Source organism: Cygnus atratus, chromosome 10 (genome assembly GCF_013377495.2).
Source record: "Cygnus atratus isolate AKBS03 ecotype Queensland, Australia chromosome 10, CAtr_DNAZoo_HiC_assembly, whole genome shotgun sequence".
NCBI classification, from domain to species: Eukaryota; Metazoa; Chordata; class Aves; order Anseriformes; family Anatidae; genus Cygnus; species Cygnus atratus.
The window spans coordinates 19982349-20003261 of record NC_066371.1 but is presented as its reverse complement, the minus strand read 5'-3'; the positions used below and the strand labels follow the sequence as shown (position 1 = coordinate 20003261).

The following is a 20913-nucleotide window of genomic DNA, read 5'->3' as shown; positions in this document are numbered from 1 at the left end:
TATTTTTAATCAGGAAGTACTTCTCGTATAAAGTATATTTCAAAGATCACTCCCAAACTACTGTGATACAGTACCCTTTCCCAAATTTAAAGCCTGTATTTTACAATTACATTAACAAATACCCGAGTGCATGTAAAATACTTACAAACTTGAGGTTGTTGGGTGGACAGTCATTCCTAAATGTCTTTTTCTAGCCCTAATGACTTGTGAAACACCACAGCCATATGTTTTCATCAGTTTGTGTTGATTTATATGCTGTGGAAGAGAATAATGCAGGAGATCTTTTGAGTACAGGAAATTATTTATCATTATTGATGGGGTTTTCAGTTGTCAGGCATTCTAAACTGTCCAAATGGCATGGGCAAAAAGAACTTGAAATGTTCTGCTGGGTTTGCAACCTGTTTCACAGCCAGTTGTACGGTAAAATAGCGTGTCTTCATTAAATGTTAACTGTTCTCTGGGTAGAGATGTAGGCATAAGAATTGTTTAGAAACTTGCTAATACGCCAGGTTTTTAGTGCCTTCCCATTAGGCTTTGCAAAGAAGAATCTGCTGGCAACCTCGGTTAATACCATACAAGGTTCTCTGGACCTGTGTGGTTCATCTCTATAGTAACTTGCTCCCGTTGTTAGCGTTTGCTGGATCAGCAGTTCAGGAATGTCAGTAAGGTCTGAGGGCATTGGCACTGGAAAATACCCGCATCCATTTGCAGCTGTATTTTAAGCTCCTTTGTAACTACTTGATTTGAAACATCAAAAAATCCAAGCTGTAAAACTGTCTTGTGTTTGGGCAAGAGCAAAGAAGGACAACCTCTAAATTTCCTCCAGGTAGATAAATGCTTCCAAATCTGTAGAATGTGCATCTTTCAGAAGATGCAGATCTTAACATACAATCCTCTGGCAGCTCACTATTGATCTAATGTTTGTGCTCCTATTTGTAGGAGTATGACAAGGAGATTCATGCAAACAAAGAGCAAAAGAAAAATTTTCCGCTTTATTTGCTGAGCGAATGAATTCTGAGAAATCTTGCTCCCCTTTTCAGTCAGATGTGAACAGTCTGTATTTGACTCAATGATAAGCAAAAGCTTTTATAAAGTCAGTCAATACTCCCTGACTTCACCTTTTAAGAGAAGTTAATTTGAGGCTAAACTCTGTTAACATTTTTTCTTTCATGACTTGCTGTGAAATCAAGCACAGCACTTGGAGGAACGGTGTATGCTAGAAAGGTTAAGGCAATAAATTCTGATTAAGGGTAATAAGATTTACTGCAGTTCAAAGGGCATTTTTCAAAAGTGCTTTTTTTCTTTTGACTATTTTGTTAATCTTTGGAGGGAAAAAAAGAAAAAAAAAAAACACCCATCTGTGTTAAGCTTGTTCTCATCATTGTATATTAACTGGTCAATTAAACAGATCTATATTCAGGTCTTAGAAATTATATATTGTTGTTTTAAAATGCACTAGGGACAGAAGTTTAATTCATAAAACCATCGAGCTCTTGAATTTCTGTTCGTGAGGAGTGAAATTGTAACGTGTTTTTTTCAAAGTGATATTTTCTGTTAGAAAGAGATTCCAGTAATACCTGTGTGTACTTGTATGTGTGCACCTCTATGTGCACATGATCTTGCTAAGTTTGTTCCTCCTCTGTAGATTGACTCTGGATTTTTCCATGAAAACGATCTCAAGATAGTTGCAAAGTCGATACGTGACAGAGTAGCATTAATACTATGGAGAAGAGAGAGAATTTGGCCTAGAATACAGTCAGAGGAACGTCGAGATTCTGAATGCTTGGAGAAGCTGAAGACCCCACATGCACAACAGGTTCAAGTCACATACCTTTCTCACACCGGTCACCATATCCTGTCCGAGTCGGAGGAGCCCGAGGCAGACCAGCACCCCTTTCAGCAAAACCTGCCCACCAGCGTCACGTCTGTTGCATGTAAGTCTCACGTTAGCTTTGTGTGCGCAGGATGATGAATGTCCTACAGTAAAAATCAAGAGTAACATGAGCTCAGCAGTGAGACATTAGGCGTGTTTTTGCACATTAGCTCAGACACCACAAGTGCCTTGAACTTTTTTGAAAGGAAAAAAAAGTTTCAAGAAAAAACATTGTATAGAGAGAGCTCCTCCTTCAGTAGAAATAAATGCAAAAAACAAATGTATACTAATATATTTGTAAATAGAACAGCAAGGATACCTACTGCTGACATGAAAAAAAAAATTCCTGCAATTTCTTGCATTTTGCAAGTTACTCTTGATAGTTTGTGTGATGTTTTTGTGAAGCTGTGCAAAGATATACAGCAGAAAAAAAAGCTACCTCTGAATGGTATATGGTATAACTCAAGATTTCCTTTTTTTTTTTTTTTTTTTTTTTTTTTTTGGTGAGAAACGACTATGGTTTGGTCATACTTCTTGGAAACACCAAACCTTGTGGGCTGACAATTATTTTGTGGGTTCTTAAGTCATGATGTAAGTGCTTTCTCTGTTCCTCCAGGCCATTTATTTCATTTTGAGCTCATGAATCTGAAGCAAGGAAGTAGTTGGATCTGCACTGGGGGGCAGTGGGAGCCAGAGTAGGTAGTTGCTTCCATTCCTCCAGGCCCTGATGGCCACAAGCCAGTGATCTGCCAACTCGTTACATTCAGATGGTGGTTGATTCACGAATAATGACTAATAATCACTGGGCTATTTCAAGACAAGTGGATTTCCATCTCCTGTTTTAAATTCAAACACTGATTGTGGTCTATCTCTGGAAAAGAACTACCTTGCCTTGCTTGCAGAGCTTGTTATTTCTTCATTTTACTTCTGAGCATCGGACTTATCTCCAGCAAACAGCAAGGCATGAGGAAGTAGTGGTTTTAGCTAGCTAAAAAAACTTGACCCCGTGTCTGTCCCCTTTTTTAGCAAGTCAAGCTCTGCTATTAAAATCTTAATGTATTTGTAGTTTTAAACATCTTGAAGGCAGTGTTGCTGGATAATTTTAGCTTGGAAGGTTTGAAATTTTGTAAGGTTTTTTTCTAGCCAGTTTTTCTGATAAAATCTGATGTACTTATTCTGCTACTAAGCTATTATCACGATATTTTTGTTCTACTGTTCTGGAATTTTATGCAAGTGTATTTAAATTAAAGGCACATTATCTTTAGCAAAGAGACAGCTGCTACTTTAATTCAGGTATTGTATAAATTGCTATACAGAGGTCTGCTCTGAATACTAAAATAACCAAGCACACCTCTACAAGAAAACAAACCTTCAAAAGATGGGAGAAATGCCATATTTGCATAAATCTAAGAATGTTGCAGTTTTTACAAAGCTTTTTTTTTTTTTGAAGCTAAATTGTTGTCATTTCATTTTCTTAGGTCATGTATTTATTTTATGGTAATTTCTTTGAGAAACACTAATTATAATTCTTTGTTTCCAATGGTACAATGATACTGCTCAAGCTTCCCATGGTTCTGTTGGTCACGAGTTGGCAGAATTTGATGCAAAATAGGACACCCCTGGTTTATTTCCTGCTCCTCAACTCTTAACCAATATTTGATATTATTTGACAATTTGCTATCGGAAGTCTTTCAACATTTTCTTTCATGCTCTGTTTTGTTCCTTTGAGGTCCTGAATAATTGTTTGTAATAAAACGAAAGTGTGTATGGTGCAGAAATCCCTGCCTTCTTATAGTAGGGCCATGCTGACTCTTTTGTAAACGAGCTAAATAGAGGGGTGAGTTTAATTTTGCAAAAAATAGTAGGGAAATGAGTTTATGAATACAGAGAAGAAATTTTATCACTGATGCTATTAAAGCTATTTGTTATTTAAAATCTAAATAAGTAAAAACCTACTCAGAATATGGAAAAATAGAAGATGCAAAGTGTCGGGGGAAAAAAAGGATGTAAACTTTTTGGTAACAGTTCTCTTTTAGTTTGGGTTTTAAATTTCTGTTACAATCCATTTGCCTTTTGGTTACTTATAGCTACAGTCTTGGTTGTCTCTTGCCATTTCTCAAATGAAAAAGCAGTGGGAAAGAAACAAGAGAAACTGGATAGATATGGCATCAAAAGCCATGAAAAGACATCTTAAAAATAGTAATACTCAGTTGCACAGTTATAAGATTTATTTTTGTTCAATAAAAGATACTACACTTGCCCGATACCACAGTTATGCAATTCTGCAGATTAGTTGGGCTTAGCATGAGAAACGCTGACAGAGCTCTGAATTGTCCTCTTCAATTGCCACAAAGCTGGACTGAGGTAGCTGTTTTATTTCATTACGTGATTTTGATTTAAATACAGGTAGCTTAAAGCTTTCCACTTACAAATAACAAAATTAGGATGCATTTCATTTGTAATTCCTGTAGGATCTGTTCTTGTACCGCTGCTTAGTCTGTTTATAGCCAGTGCAGCCCTAACCCTGCTGCTTTGTGATGCAGGGCCTCTTTTTGCAGACTTGCTTAAATGATGCTGCTTTACTTTGTGTCACACACATCAATCAAAAAATCCATAATACATTTTTCTGTGATTTCTTTATTGTATGTTTTCCCCTAATCCAACTGAATTATTTTACTATCCATTCATCATCTTGAGGTATTGCTCAAGTTGGTTATTATTTGAACTAATACAAAACATATAGTTTGAAGAATTTTGTGATTTTTTCAATACTACTAATTCACAAAGACATTAAAATTAGTGCGTCCCTAGAAGAACTAACTCCAGGACTCCATGACCTGCTATGAACATTACAATTGGGGTTTCTTATCTTTTCATTGTACAAAATCCATAAACATCTGCAATTCTTAATGTCAACCTTGTGCCCTTTAAAGGAAATATTGATGTGCCTAAAATATTGTTGTAGACAGAAATCCATGGGAATTACTCTTGATTTTTGGCTTAGAAGGAGCAGCGTGTGCCTTTTGTAGAAAATAACATTTGTGTTGTATAATTTATTTATATAATGGAAAGGGCTAGGTTAGTTAAGTGTAAATTATATAAACCAATGTTGACCTTGCTCTGAAATCATTATGTGAACACTTGGAGTTGCTGAGCCTATAATACAAAAACTATTCTTCTTTCAGCTGACAGCACATTTGACAGTGGTCAGGGGTCCACTGTTTATTCAGATTCCCAGAGCAGCCAGCAAAGCGTCATCTACTCATCTCTGCCCGATTCAGTACCTCCTGCTATTCAACGGGTGTATAGCCCACCGCTAAGTGAGAGCCAGGCCTTGCCCCATAGCCTTCAGCAGCTGGGGCACTACCAGCAGCCCTCAGGGGTAAGTCTAAAGCTTTTCAAAACTGTTCTGTAGCCTAGATTATATTTAAGGACTCAATTTATACACTGCTGTCAGTAGGAATGAATTCCAGGGCTTGCTTTATATAGTCCTCACTTGTTTCTACCAATGGTGACTTGCTTAGTTTGTGTTTTTATTTGTCTAAACCATGCATTAAGTAGATCATGTACTTGTAGTTCATTTCGCCATTCTTAAGACATGCTTCACTGGCAGCTGTCATTTTTTTTTTCAGTTAAAGAGCTTCTCATCAACCTGTTTTCACTGAGTTACAGTAACAGCTTTGGAAATACTAGTTTTAAAGTCATGCCTAGATTTGAGAACTGTTTTGTTTGGTTTTGTTTACTGTCAGTATAACCACACGTTGTTTTTTCACTTGTTCAAGAGCTTCTTGGGTATGAGTTTCTCCCCATTGTGACAAGGATCAAACATCCATTCACTGCCATTGTGGCTCTGGGTTTGGATTTAATATTGCACAGAGACAGCAAAGTACTTCCATTACTGAGGCTCCAAAATCAAGGACTGGAAGCCCAGTCAGATATTCACACTTGTTCCCACTTTCATACTGTTATGACCTTGACCAAAAGCAGCTAACGGAACTACTGGTGCAAGAACAAACACATGTGAGTGAACATAAATCTTGAGGTGATTCCAGCGAGAGGCGCACCGTAAGTGTGGTATGTCCTTCAGAAACTGCAGCAACACCATGTTCCTGTCGCAGCCTGCACCTGTTGCACGTGACAGGCAATGCTCCGTGTGCTTCTCATCGCCACAGTGATTTGGTTGTGGGTTTGACTCCAGATGAGATGTCCCTTTCCCAAGAATTCAGAGAGGGGAACACAGCCCTGCAGACTAGAAAAGGGGAAGCAGGCACATCACCCCCAACGGCATTGGGGTTCTCAGTAAACCCTGCTGAGGTAGGGTTCCTTAAGCAGTCTTGTCAGGCATGCCTAGCTTACTTATTTCAGCCTGGCAAAGACCAAAACATGTCAAAAGTTCTGATGCCTGCTGAATGTGCTCACTCCCTGTGCAGCCAACTTCCAGACAACTCAGTGTCACAACCTCTTCCCCAAATAAGCAGGCCATGTGGCAGGAGTTTAGACCTGCCTTTGTTACATGCATCTTTACAGTACATAATTAGCCAGAAGACCAGTTCTCCCATGAGATCTGCAAGAGTTGCAGAAAGCACTCTGCCTTGTGAATCCTCTGATTGTGGAGAAGTCAACATGCCTGGACTGTTCCAGCCCTGTTGTGAAGTTTGCTCTGGCAAAACACCACTGGCAGAGAACAATTGGGTGATTGCAGCTACCCAGAGCAGTGGAAGAAGCCTGCCTAGTAAAAATGACAGTAATGATGTGGTAGGTTAACTTTTTGTTTCGTGCTATTTGATTTAACAGAAGAAAAATGAAATCCAGGACCAATGGTTTTCCTGCTTGATCCAGATTTACCCAACGTATTTTGGAAGTGCTTCACTTTCCCTGATTTTACCTTATATTTTCCAAAATGCCTGCAAGAAATTGTGAACTGTATTTTGTGAATGCACTGAAACATGACTCCATTTACCTGAAGGAAAAACCTGTAGCCAGCTCCCTCCACTGTGGAAACCGCCATTCCTCTGTGCATACTTCTGCAGGGATGCATTCTTCCTCATTTCTTGTTTGCATGAAGCACTAACTTAATGTAGCACTCAAAAGGCACATCTTAAAATATTTTTTATTAAATTGAGCTGTGCAGAATGCTGTTTTAGAGCAGACTCATTGTTTCCATTGATATATCTCTGATTTGAACCTAAATGCATTACTTTTTCTTGATGAAGGTTTTGAAAAGATAATAACTTTATTCATGAGCAAAATAGCTCTTTGGTTTTTGGTGAGTTTTCCATATTTTTTTTTGCTTTCTGCAGTATCATAGATAAAATGTTCCAGAGTTTGTCTTCTGTGTTTCTTGGGAATTTCAAGTCTGACTCAAAATCTTCTGTTTTCCAAAAAAGAATAAGTATCAGTGTATTTTTCTGGGAGGTTATTTACCAAGATAACATATCGGCACATAGCTGGAGCTGTAGTTGTTTTTTTGTTTTAGGCTTTTAAATATCAGTCTGACATACTGTTTATTTTCAACATATTTACCTACTTGGAGTTGAAGTTTTAGAGAACTACTGTTGTTACAAGCCTTATCTGCATTTCTTTTTTGTTGTTGTTTTTACTTCCACTGGTTGTTTTATTTTTTTCACTTCTCTATTCATTTTCTTGGCCTTAATTTCAAGTAAATTACCTCTTTATTTCGAAGATCAAGATTCTTTATGAAATTACAAAAGTCTTTGTGAAGATATTGTTGTACCTACTTAGTGGCTTGTTGTTGTTATGTTCTCCATCACCGTGTATGTGCTGTCAGTGGTTTTACTAGCTTGCATGCTTGCTTCCAGAAAGAAATGCAATGCAGTGTGGTTGTTTCATTGGCCTTTGGAATGACAGCTTTTTTCCATGTTTTTAGATTAACAAATTTTCTGTTCCTTGCATAACACCTTCACATTATGTCTTTTTCCTCTGTTTTGAACCAAGTTTTGAGTAGACTATTGCCGGAGTGTGTATCCCTAACAGTTGCAGACTTTTAGCGTGAGGGCTATTCTTTTACCTAACGCTGTGCTTGCCTTGCTTGCAGCCTGCCCTGCCTGTGGTTCAGGCTCCACCTGCGGTCGTGCCCCAGCGACCCCAGCACTACCAGGAGCCAGCGATGACGTTCCCTGTGGTGCAGCCGACCACTGTCGCTTCCTTGCAGCTGGGGCAGTCGCAGCCGGTGCTTGCCAGCCAGCAGGTGAGAGGCTGACTGCTGCCCCACAGCGCCTTTCTCACCCCAGTCCTTAGCCACGCTCTGCTCAAGCTGACACCTATGATAAGTTTGAGTTACCTGAAACTATGAAACCATCACTTTAGAGCCTCAGGTAGGATCAGGGATGGGCTTTGGGTTTAAGGGACAGAAGAGTAATGGGTTTGAGCACAATCAGTGTATGATACCTTGAAATAGGATTTGTATTAATTTCACTTTATCATTTGGCACCTCCAGCTCAAAGTATTTTTAAAAGGTCATAAAGCAAGCCTGGTGCTGGTGTCAGTTGTCTTCAAACACTCAGTGATGCTGCCTTTGGATTTGTGCATGCATGTTAAATGTAGCTCATTATAAACATCCAGCAGACCCCTGTATCTTCAAAAAGAGGAATCTGTCTCCCTCTGAGCTGTCTCCAAATAGTAATTCTGCGCATTTTGGATTATCAAATTCCCCAACAAGTTCTGTTGCTATAGTGTTTACAGAACACCTCTTTCAAGCTGGGACAGCTGCGAAGGCTACAATTGCTTTCTCGTACACAGGTGGTATCAGCTTGAAAGAAGTGTAGCCACAGACCTATATAATGTGTTAATTTGTGGCTCATTTTTGTGATCCTACCAAAACATTGGCTTCCTTGGGTAGAAACTGTAGACAAGGCTGAGAAATGCCTGTGTACTTTGTGTCTGACACATAACATATCTCTTCATACCTTTCCAGCGGTGTTACATGTTATTCTTTTTTTAATATGCCCTACTCTTCTGAAAGCATCAGTATAGGAACAATGTAATTTGGTCTCTTTGAAAAACACACACTTATGTGAAATTTTATGATGTATTAGATTTTTTTTTCTTTTTATTCTAACGGCCAGGGATGATATGGTTCTTTCAGCCAAAAGTTTTGTTCTTTCTCAAGCAAATTTAGGACCTCTCCCATTGCGGAGATCTCTGTAGTGGCCTCTGGAGCTTTACAGTGACAGTGTAACACTTGTTGGTTTTGGCGTTTATGTAGGAATTCCTAAATGTTTGTGTCACTCTTAGTTGGTTGCCTTTAGGAAGACCTACTTTGAAGACAATGATAAGTTATAGGAATGGTAACTGGTTTTGCAGTTAGCACAGAACATATTCCTTAAGGCCAAATCCAGTAGAGCACTAGATAATGTGTCTTCGTGCATGACGCTATGAGCAGTAGAAAACTGCGATCTTTTGGTAAACAGATGGTAGGGCATGTCAGCAAAAGAATGAGAAATCAGGGTGATAAAACTTGTCTGTTTAAAAGAATGAAATATATTGATCTTTTATGAATATACACTGACTCAGACATATGGGATCAATATTGCATCTCAACTTTTTTTCTTTTCAATTTGTGTGTCTTTTCACTTATAACGTTAAGGCTATAATGAGGCAAAATTAGTGCAGTTCATTTGGATTTTTTTCACTCCCTGTGCTTGATCCACTTCACAAGCCTTTTGTGAAATATAAGTTGAATTGAAAATGGAGGCCTTAGTTAGCTACCTTAGCTCCATTCAGGCAGTTTATCTGCTTTTAACAGTGTCCTCTCGCGCAGAAGGTAGGTTGAACAGCCGGTGTCAGCGTGCCCAATTCCTAGTTATCTGTTGGCCGCCTGTCTGAGCTGCAGATTAACCCAGCACAGATACTGAGATACCTGAGCTGGCTTTGTGTGCTGGCCAGGTTTATCAGCCCAAGCGCGGCACCATGCGCAGGCGCTGTTCTGCTCCTGGAAGGAGGGTCCCTGCTGCAGAGCTGAGCAGCCCGAGGAGCAGAGCCCATGCTGTGGGAGCTCCTTGTGCTCCCCACCAAGGCTCAGTGCCTCAGCTGGGCTCTATCTCAGCTGTCTCCTCCTTGCTCATCGCCAGTGTCAGGCCGGCTCTGGCCATGCCATGTGCTTGCACCTGCACCGCCGCTCCCTGGAGTTTGGGATTTCACCTGGCTAAATGCCCCTGCTGTCCCAAACCTGGAATGGCAGGAACTGCAACGCAGAGACAGTTCTTTGGTTTTTCTTTAATGTGGCAAGATGAATGCTCAGCTGAGACTAGTAAATGCTGCGGGAGATGAACTGATGTTGTGCAGTTATTCAACACCTGTACAGTGCCTTCTAGCGTGTCTTACACTGCTTGTGGCATTCAATGCATTCAGCCCCAAACAGTAGGCACCAGTAGCCAAATGTTCCTTGGTTCACTTAGCCTTGTATTGGAAACTTAACCAACTGTGGTGGAATTTTAGCAGTTTAAGGGGGGGTGGCAGCTGGCTTCCTTGATGCACATCATACAGTTTTATTGCATTAATATACCTAAAAATTCTGGTTGAATAATCTCACCACTGAAAAAGCATATAGCAAAATTTTATAATACTGGTTTATGGTGGAAGTGGCAAAGATGAAAGATTGTGCTGCTTGGCTATTCGTTTGAAAGTCACCTTTTGAATATCAGGCATGGTATGAGATTTTATGTGCTGCAGAGCCTGGGCTAATCAATTAATCCTGTGGTCCCAAGTAGGTCAGGCCAGAGCCAGCTTGGTGCCTCAGTGCCATGCTTCTGAAACAGAAGGTTTTTTTTTTAAACTACTTTCAGCATTAATTAATTGTGCTGAAGAGGGAGATATCAGTACCATGGAAAATATGAAACTTACTGGTTGTTTTCAGCTTTAATGCAGCTTTTTATTTCTGTTCTACTGTATAGAATTTGGCTGGCCAGTGGAACACTGGTCCCATGAAATGGTAAAGCTGCCGCTTTGGTTGGCCCACTGTTACTTCCGCACTTCACAAATAACTGGGATCCAGCTAGAACTTTTGCTATCACAGAATCATCTAGGTTGGAAAAGACCTCAAGATCACAGAGTCCAACCTCTGAGCTAACACTAACAAGTCCTCCACTATAATTATTGTGTTTTATTCACATCTCAGATAATATGTTGTATATTTCAATGCCTGCTGCATTACACAGTTGGCTTTTAAATGCCAAGATTAGGTGGGTATAATCTGTGTAGTGGGAATCTTTGAAGTCAGTAGGTGGGGATTTTACTGGGCCAACTAGAACGATCTTTGGGATTTAACGACTGAGTCATTACAAATAACCTTTCCAAGACAGCTAGAACTTGTCTTTTCAGGTAATGTATCTTGCATTTAAACATGTTGTAAACATTGGCTCTTGTATAGCTTTTAAATTAGGAGCACCCTTTTCTTCTAGAGAGCAGTTTTACTCTGAGTGGCTGTTCTGTTCTGACTGTGCAGCATTAACTAGAAAGAGAAAGCTGTGGCTGTGTCCAATGAACTGATTCTTTCATAATATACGTGCTATAACCCATTTTTGTTCTCTTTTTTTTCTTTCCTGGCAGCAACCCATATCACAGCAAACTCCTCTGCAGCAGGTGCTTGCCAGTCAGCCAGTCTGTCCAATCCAGCCTGCAACCCATCTATTGCCCCAGTATCAACCCCAGACCTCTCAGGTGGCAGCTAGCAGTACACCACTAAAACCACTTCAGATTTCAACTGTGCCACAACTTCCACCCGTTGCCCCTTCCCAGGTAATACCTTTGAAAACTGCGTATGAATACATCTATTTGAGTGAAGCTTTCCAGCTATTAATTAATATGATTTGCAGTTTTTGTATGGCTATTTTGAATGCATGCCCATTTAGTCCATAAGAATACACCTTTTCCTTACTATTTGTTTTTGTTTGGAGAATCAAAAATATACTTTGTGAAAAATCCTGTGTCATGCCTCGATAATCCCATTAGTTTATTTTTTTTTTTTTTTTTGCACCTTCCCCTGTGGTGTACTCTTTTCCCATCCCAGGCGTTAGAGCATGAGAAGTTGCCCGTTTTTTGTTTGAGCTCTTGACTTCACCACTTTCCCTAAACCTCTACCAGCTCTCAGACCTGCTTCCGTGTTCAGTAGCAGGGATGGACCCTTTCTGTGGCCTGGAACGGTTCGTTGGAGCTATTGTGCTTGCTAGTGACAGCCTTTGTGATGTGAAGCAGCTTACCCAAAAGGGAAGAAGCAAACTGCTTCGATGATAACAGTGCAGTTATCATGGTCTGCTATGTCACTGGGAGGTTTTAATTTTTAAAAACCGTTTTACAGAATTTCCTGTGCTGCCTGGGATGCAACCAACCTTTTTAAAGACAAGAGTTTTATATTGTCACATTGAATTTTGCATGAAAGAGTGTAGCATTTTGTCTGCTCGGATTCCTTTTAATTTCTGTTAAAACAAAAGCAACTTTTTAAGTTAGGATGTTGCTTGAAGGCTTCGAACTGGCTTGAGAGATAGTTTTAAGCTCCCAAGGTATAAAAATGTCCCCCCCCAAACTGAAATTCTTGCTCTTTTTCTAATGATTAAAGAACAATTAAGCTTTATTACTGTTTATAAACATCAGGAAATAAATGGAAGTGATTAACAAACAGACATAATTATCATCATGGCACAGGTGATCTTTACATACTTGTATGGCAAATGAAACTACTTTGTACCATCAATGAAAGCACTTGCAATTTATGTGATATTATATTTTTTTCAGATTCCTCAGTTTCCTGTCATTCCTGCAATTACTCCTCTGGCAGGACTTGACAACCTTCCTCCAAACCTCTCTGATATACCTGCTGCAAACGTGCCCCCCATACCTGCTCCTTCTCAATATTTTGCTCCAGCTGTGATTTTACCGAGCCTCCCCATGAACCCCACTCTGCCTATGGCACCAAACTCCCCAGCCCTCCCCATGCAGGCAGTGAATCTTCCTCATACAACTGTGGCTTCTCTGGTCTTGCCCTGCCAAACAATAGTGCCAAATATGTCAGCTGCTACAATACCATTGCTTGCTGTGGCTCCGCCGGGAGTGTCAGCGTTGCCGCCACATCACGCAGTGTCCCAGCTCTCCCAGCAGCAGATGTACCAGACCACCTTCCAGCAGATAATTCAGAGCGAAGCGCCCTCTCCCCATCACACGCAGAGCACGCAAGCAGTTTCCCAGCCGCAGCAACCTCCACCTCCTCAGTCACTTCAGCCAAGCATAATTCATCCTTCAGAACAGACGTTGCCCGCGGCTGGGGCTGGTAACCAGGTAATCCGTTCGCCGTTGGGCTGTGTCGCTGCTAGACCCTAGGGTGGTTACTGAACGCAGGCATTCCTGGGGCTCATTCCATTGTAAACGTGCAATTGGGAGATTTGTTTCTTGCCCTTAAGATGTTCTGTTAACTCCTTGTCCTTGATTCTGACTGCAGTTCAGCTAGAGCTGGACTCAGGTGGAGCACTGAGGTCTTAAACCAGAGACAGGTGAATATTGTGGATATAAGGAGTGATCTAATGGGCTTTGAAAAGCAGGCAGAGATGTGCACTTTCTGAATTCCCTCTTCTTTCTCCCATCTGAGCTAGAAAGGAGTGGCAAGGAAGCATGAGCTGTCATTCTCCTGAGAACAGGAGAGGTGACTAAGCCATGACAGCAGCTACCCAGCACTGCTGATGCTGAGGTTTTGCTGCCAGTACACTCAGCGCGTAGACTTCATATACAGATGGCAAAATATGGATGAGCTGGCAGAAGCGAGTGAAATGATAGAAATGTTTTGATGTATACCTACTTTAGAACAACGTGCTTTGTAAAGCCAAGGGAAATGACCATCTGATGATAACTTCAGAAATCTGCATGGCAGCGGTCTATCAGACAAGAACGAACACTAGCTGCAGACCCTTTTTCCCCCTTAAAAGAAATGAAGTGTAAAATGAAGCTTCCAACATTAGCACTGTTTACAAGAGAACTGATTCAGGACCTGTTGACAGAGTCTGTAAACACTTGTATTGCCACATCTGTGATATGACAACATGAAATGCAGTCTGACCCAAGCAGGAGAGAGCACTAATACTGTTAATAATAGCGTTCTTGAAAATCTCTGTTCTACTACATCACTTTGCTGTAACATACCGATTAAAATTCATAACATGTCATTTCAACCTGCCATATCATGGCATCTTCAAAGTAGTACATCATTTTTAAATTTGTCTTCAACCATATATTTGGTACAGAAATATTGTTTGTGGAAGTGTAGGCAATGCAGACCCTGAGACTGTTACCACTGAGCTAATTAGTCATAGCTTTTCCAATGGCTTTAGAAAGAATTGAACCAGGCGTGGCAAACACCAAACCCAAAGAACTGATATTTGCAAACAGTGCTGACAGTCATTATTTACCAAATACACACAGAAGACTTCCATTATATTTTTTAGGATTAATGAAATAGCTAATACAAACAAAATGGACAAGCACATAGGATTATTCAAAAATAGATTGTTCATCTTTTAAAGTGTTCCTAATGGGAAGGTATTTCTGTAAATAAAGGCATTCCAATGCAGGGCTATTTCTGCAATTGATGTCCAGCACCTTTATGTCCAGTCTTGCCCAGGTAAATTATAAATTGAAACATTTTGTGAATTATTTTAGTTACATAAGATGAAAAAAGCATTTCACTATTCTTCTGTGCTGTACACCACAGTTACTACTCTAACAACCTCCACTTAGGTAGTCTTGTAACCGTTGTGTTGCAAGGCACACTGCATCTTTATATTTATCCACTTAAAACCTGGAATAGTAATGTTGGTTCATATCCAGAATCTGCACAGAGCATGCAGTAATGAAATTGTGTGCCTTAGTTCTCATCTGAGTCTTGATTTTTATTTTTTTAATTGTCCAAATATTTTAAATCTCTAGGTGATGACAGGTACTTCAAAAACAATTAAAAACCATGCAGTTGTACCTAGTACTAAAAAGCTGCCTTTTTGTATTTTCTTTTCTCCCCTTTTCCTTCTTCCTACAAGCTCAGTCCCCTTGGAAAAATACACAATGTACCTAAAAGGAGAATATTCTGTTCTTAAGTGTACAACTCAAAGAACTGTTATGCAGAATAACAACCTAGTCTCTGAGGTAGTTGGCATCTAATCCTATCGGTCCAGTTCCCACAAAGCACTTACGCACACGAGTTATTTTAATGCATTGAAGAAATCCACTGAGATAAATGAAACTTCCTCTGTGTGTTACACAAGGAAGTGCTTGCGGGATTGAGGCCTTAGTGTTTAGTATGCCAAGAGAAGTTGTATCTGAAATGTTTAAACTAAATGGAAAACAATGTGTTCTGTAAGGCATTGGCATATATTCAGTCTAAAAATAGTTAATCGTGTTTATATTAGCTAATGGTGCATATGCAACATTAAAAAAAAAATCTAAGTTATGGATAGAGTATATTTTTCTCTGTGTGGATGGTGTGGTATGCTCACTGAAAACAGAACAAACTATTCAGGACAAGGAATTCATAATCTGAGATTTTAATTTCTTAGCAAAACATGGTTTTGTTTCTACAAAGAAAATAGTGCTTGTGGAATACACACTGTCACAACTATATAGGAAGAATCCTTTGATTCTTATTTGGTCATTTTAAAGTAAATCTAAACTCTTTAGTTGCCCTTCCAATCAGAAACCACACAGATATATTCTCAATGCAGAATTGTAATCCTTTTTCCATGAACTGCAGTGACTTTAGTACTTTGTCGTATAAGTCACAAGCACTCTAAGTAGAGATTTGTTTTAATAGGTGTCTATTGTGTTACAGCAGATTACTGGACATACTCAGTATGCTTTGGAAACTGGAGCCCAGGTGCCGGTACTCCCAGTGCAACCTTCGTTAGTCATGTCACCGCCTTTGCAGTTGCAGCCCGAACTATTGCCGCCCCGTGTCGCTCCAGAAAGTATTTCACAGATCCATGGCAGCCTTGCTACAGCTAGCCCACCAGTGCCCATAGATCACTGTCTGCCTCTTCAGCCTTCTGGTCTCCTGCAGCTTCAGCCAGATCTTTCCCAGCCTCTGGGTCAGCAGCTCCCAGCTCCCAGCTCAGCTGTCCAGGCAGTTACAGAGACATCGCAAGAGGTAGTGCTGTCTCCCCCTTAACCTTCCTTATGGGCATGGGCTTATTTCACAAGGGAGATGATCCACTCTCACCACATAGAGCTGCTTCTCCTAGATGCTAGTAACTCCGAGTAGGCAAATAATTGGCTATTTCCAGTGAAGCTGGAAACGGCATGTTTTACCTTCTGCTACTTGTGAAATGTCTCCTTGAAGTAATCAGGCAGCAGGACAATCAGCCACAAAGCACATCTTTGTCAGTAGTCCAGCACAAATACATGCAGAAATTACCTTCTTTAAGTGCTGTGGGTCAGTAAGAAACTGTTATATAAAGTTCCATCTGTGTTTTGTCCAGTCTCGTTGTAAATGTCTCAAGCCATTGTGCAACCAATCACCATTTGCCTTAAGAAACTATTTCATAATCTGATTCTTCACTATGTAAAAGCTCTTCATGTTCTTCAATTTGAGCCTTGTTTGCATTTCATCAGCGTTTTACCCTCCTGTATTGCCTGAATGCTACTCTAGCCCTGGGATTTTTTGTTTCTTCAAGTACTCATAGGCATTGCCAATTCTCAATGGCCATATAAGCAAGATAGGTTTTATTGTTTTTCCTTATAGAACTGTAAGCTTGTCTTCTGTCTGCTGTTTTGACTTTTCTTTCCACTCCCATAGTTGTTTAAACCTCAGTCTTGACAGAATGTCTTCTCTTCAATTCTTTAATAGATATCTATAAGCAAATCAAAATAAAGGTTTTGGCATTTGTACCGGATTTTAGTAATTAAGTTGAATTTGTTCTCTGCTTCTGAGTGGAAATGTCCCTCATCAATTCTGCTTTCATGTTTCTGCTTCCTCTTGTGGTTCTCTGTTCTGAATTATCTTTCCTCCCAAAGTAACCCTTTCCATCTTTTCGAATTAATCTCCTCTTTTAACCTATACATCCATACACTTGTTGCATCCCTTTCCTACACAACACACCCTATGAATTTCATTAGAGGTACCACTTAACTTCTCTTCCAGAAGATGTTAAATAAGAATGGTACAAACACTGAAACTAGATTCTAGTTCCACATTTTGTCAGTCCTTCTATCCAGTGGCAGTCTAGTTCTTGTCAGGAATTATTTGTGCTGTGGTGTAGGGTATTTCCTGGTGAATTCCTTTATCCTATAGGTTAGATGTAGGTAGCAGAAATAGTAGAACTAGACTGTAGTACTTAATGTTCGGAGTCCCCACGTAAAGAATGGCTGTGTCAGACACATCCCTTACTTGAGTTGTTTTTCTCCAGCCTTCCTTTTTTCTCTGTGCACAGCTCATGTCAGAATCAATGCTGATGTCAAAGCTACAGCCTTCAATGCAGGGCCCATCCTGTTACAGTATCCAGAAACAATAGTGTTTCTGGAAATATGAACAAACTTAATTGCTACAGTGGAGTGTGAGATGGGGGATGCACGTTGTCCCACATTACGTGAGAAATCAGTGCCCACTGAGACACATGTCTGACTTGTCATTTCATCATATACCTAGGAACATGTAACGGCTGTTTTGCTAACTTCATTCTTGTACTTCACCTGTAAATTAAGTCCCCTCTCTCATACAGTTTAAGAAATCAATCCAATGTCATACTTTTGTTGTCTTTTTTTAGAGAAATGTAGAACAGGCTTCTCGAGTAGGAGAAGCTGAATTTCTGAGTGACAATATGGTCCTCTTCTCTCCCTTCTCTCTCTCTCACACCTGCAAAATCTCCAGTTAGAACCCAGCCCCGCAGAGTGCAGGTGCAGCCTCTGTTGCCCTTTGTTACAGGAGACACTGGAATCCTGGAGCTGTAATGAGCCGTAAGCGTTGATCATTGCAGCTGGCTTCTGTGCGAAGTGCATGGGCATCAAACTTTCTGTGTAAAGGTCAACCTGATCCAAGTGCTTCCCGTGCTGATTTTATGACATATATTGCTAAGGTTTTCTTGGGTGTAAGAGGAGTTTCATATCTGTAAATATTCAAAACACCACGTTTTGTTGCTGCTCTGCCATGATGCTTTTATCTCCGTCTCTTGTTTAAATGTGTGGCAGTACTCATATCCAAACCAATTTGAATTGATCAGGCAAATGAGATTTTGTAAGACACTTGATGAAGTGCATTACTAAAATCTAGATACATTATGTCTGTGTTCTCACTGTTCATTAATTTTGCAGCTTTATAGAAACTGCGGTCAAGTTTGGCATGGCAAGTATGTGGCATTATAAGCAACGAGGGGTGTGGACTGGTTAACCTCTAAGCTTTTAACTATGGTCTACAAACTGCCCTGGTATGAATATGTGGTGATGACAGTCCAGGGGCTTCTTTGTGACGGTGTGTCTATAGAAGGATTTTCTATGTATGTCTATAAATGTATATTTACATAAGTATATATATGATTATATATATTTATTAATACATTTGGTGTGTGTATATACCTATACTGCTATATACAAACCAAGGTGTGTGTGTCTGTGTATGTTACCTACATACGTGGTAAGATTGTACTAGTAGGGCCAGTAACAGCATCATCACAAATTCCATGAAAACAGCTCTGTAGGCTATTGATGCCTATGCTAGCATTGCAACCAGTGAAGAGGGAAGCTTTTAGGGAAAATTTCTATTATGTAAAGAGCAAGAGGAGACATGGTATGAGGGCCATGTTTTTAAAAAATGAATTTTTGTCTTTTATTTGCAAGTTCATCAGAAATTTTCACAATAAGCCAGACACACTGAAAATACCTAGCATATTTCAGAAAACTATAGAGAGCAATAAAGCAAATTAGCGTATAATTTACATCCATTAAAAAAAATAAAGAAAGGTAGGTGCTGATGTGGATTTGTCCTGCATTGAAGTTTTTCCATTGTGGTAAGGAACATTGTTTCTTTCACTGCTTCTTCTGCCTAAGAAACAGCAGGAGGGAACTGGCATTTTAGTGGCTCTGTCTTAAGAGTGTGCACAGGTATTGATGCTGTGGTCAGGCATAATGATGGGAGGGTCAAATGGGGCATTTTCAAGTTCCAAGAAGCGGTTAAACAGAATGTTTTAGGATTACTGATGTCTCAATAAAGCTTACTTAAATTTCATACAGCAATATAATGCATTTACTTAAACAACTTTTTCTTGCATTTTAGGAGCAGGCAATACAGGACAAACTTCAAACTCTGTCACAGAGCTGTGAAAGGTATCATTATAATCTTTTTGGCATAAGAAATATTTTCTTTCTGGAGGCTGTTTTCCCCTTCTATCTTTACAAGACTGAGTCAAATGCCTGTTTTTTGGCTTGGGTCAGAGGAGAAGGAGCAGCAGGCACTGAGCGGAAGAAAGATGCAAGGGTGCAAGCATAGGGAAAAAGTCACGACTATTTTGTATGCAGTCTGGTTTGGTTCTTCCAACACTTCTCATGCTTTAATTTGGATATTGCATCCTAGCCTTGATGTATGTACAACAGCTTTCACTTCAGCATGTAATTTATTTTTGTTAAAATAACTGAAGTGGTATGATCACTGATTCTGATGCTGTTGAATCTATATAAAGATATTTTATACTAGTTAGGTCTGTAGCTTATTCCCTCTTTGGAATGGGTAATCCTGTCTCACCTTCTGTAACGATCTTTCCCCAGTTATGCTACAGGGGATGGAGTATTGGTGAGAACTGTGTATTTAGCCATTCACAAATGTATCATTATAACAGGAGTTGGAACATGCAGCCAGAGCCCGTTCTGTGGCTTTGCAGTGCACAAGTTCAAACTTAAGCCTAGTAATGGATTAATTGCAGAAGTAATGGTAAATAATAACTCATACAGCCAGCTCAGCACTCCTCAGAAACATAAGCAAACCTCAATTTTTGCCAGCCCTTGACTGTCCATTCCTGTACTCAAAAGCAGAAGGGGAAGCAGCAAGGTTTAGAAGATGTAGTGAGGAAGAGCCCAGGAGAGGAAGGCTTGCTGCTGTGGCTGCTTGACTGGAGAGAGAGCTGAATGGGGGCAGTGGCTGTTGTTTCTGGGGCAGTCATGCTGCTACTCCCATACCACAACTCCTGCTTTGTGGCAGCAGTAACAGAGTTTTCAGTGCTAGGATATGGATAAGGTAGATATGAACAGCGTGTATCTGTAAGCAGCTGAGTCCTTTGCCAATTGCAGGAGCTAGCACCAGGTTTGTCTTTAGTGATTACAAAGCTGCAGGGCTCTGTGCTTTGGGTTAGGATTTTATTGACCTTTTTCTGTTTTCCTAAAGAGACAAGGTGAGTTAAATTTATGCACTTGAAGACCTCTTACCATTTTCTATCTGCCCTACCAAAAAAAAAGTCAGTCTGACACAAGACCGTGCAACCCCACAGCCCTAAAATTGAACTTTTTTTCCCCTCAAGAATTTGCTGCTTTTAAACACTGCATAGAAAGTGAAATCTAATTTTTCTTAACTATAGGTTAGTTCTGACTATAAATAAGTTAGACAAAACGAGTTCACTTTGCTATCTGATGTGTTGTAGGAAGGTATGTCAAATTTTTTGTCATTTTCTAATTTGCCTGTTCCAGCACTGTGTGTGAAAAGCTGACTATCACGACTGCAGCAACATGAGGAGCCTGTGTCAGAACACGTCTCGTAGTTGTAGACAGGTCTCTGTTTTCCACGTACACGTGGAACTTAGTGTTGAAGTTGGGCTGTATTTTTTGTAGAGTGGAGGTTAACAGTGCACGAATAAAAAGGCTGGCAGTTGCAGCAGAGATATGATCCAAGGTATATCCTACGTGCAGAATGTGTTCTCTTTCCTGACATAAGACTTGCACATACAAGATACCCATGAAGGGGGTAGTACTAAGCAGTTCAGTGCAACTTCTGCAGTTAGAACAGGAAGTAAAGGCCTTAAATTTAAGTAGGAATCTGTGGGTTAGTCTTAAGTTCTTTTATTCCTGTACAAATA

At 40.0% G+C, this 20913-nt stretch overlaps 1 protein-coding gene across 12 annotated transcripts in view; it reads left to right on the top strand.

Annotated features, from left to right (window-relative positions):
- Window positions 1-20913, top strand: part of WNK2 (WNK lysine deficient protein kinase 2) — a 120053-nt gene that overhangs the window by 57834 nt on the left and 41306 nt on the right. For 7 of the 12 annotated variants that reach the window (XM_035558205.2, XM_050712745.1, XM_050712744.1 and 4 more), the window contains exons 8-14: window positions 1646-1934; window positions 5059-5255; window positions 7929-8081; window positions 11441-11629; window positions 12623-13162; window positions 15696-16010; window positions 19128-19177. In XM_035558205.2, the coding sequence (XP_035414098.1) occupies window positions 1646-1934; window positions 5059-5255; window positions 7929-8081; window positions 11441-11629; window positions 12623-13162; window positions 15696-16010; window positions 19128-19177 (1733 nt within the window). The remainder of the gene's footprint in view (window positions 1-1645; window positions 1935-5058; window positions 5256-7928; window positions 8082-11440; window positions 11630-12622; window positions 13163-15695; window positions 16011-19127; window positions 19178-20913) is intronic. The other 5 variants (XM_035558207.2, XM_050712746.1, XM_050712740.1 and 2 more) reach the window with 4 other exon arrangements.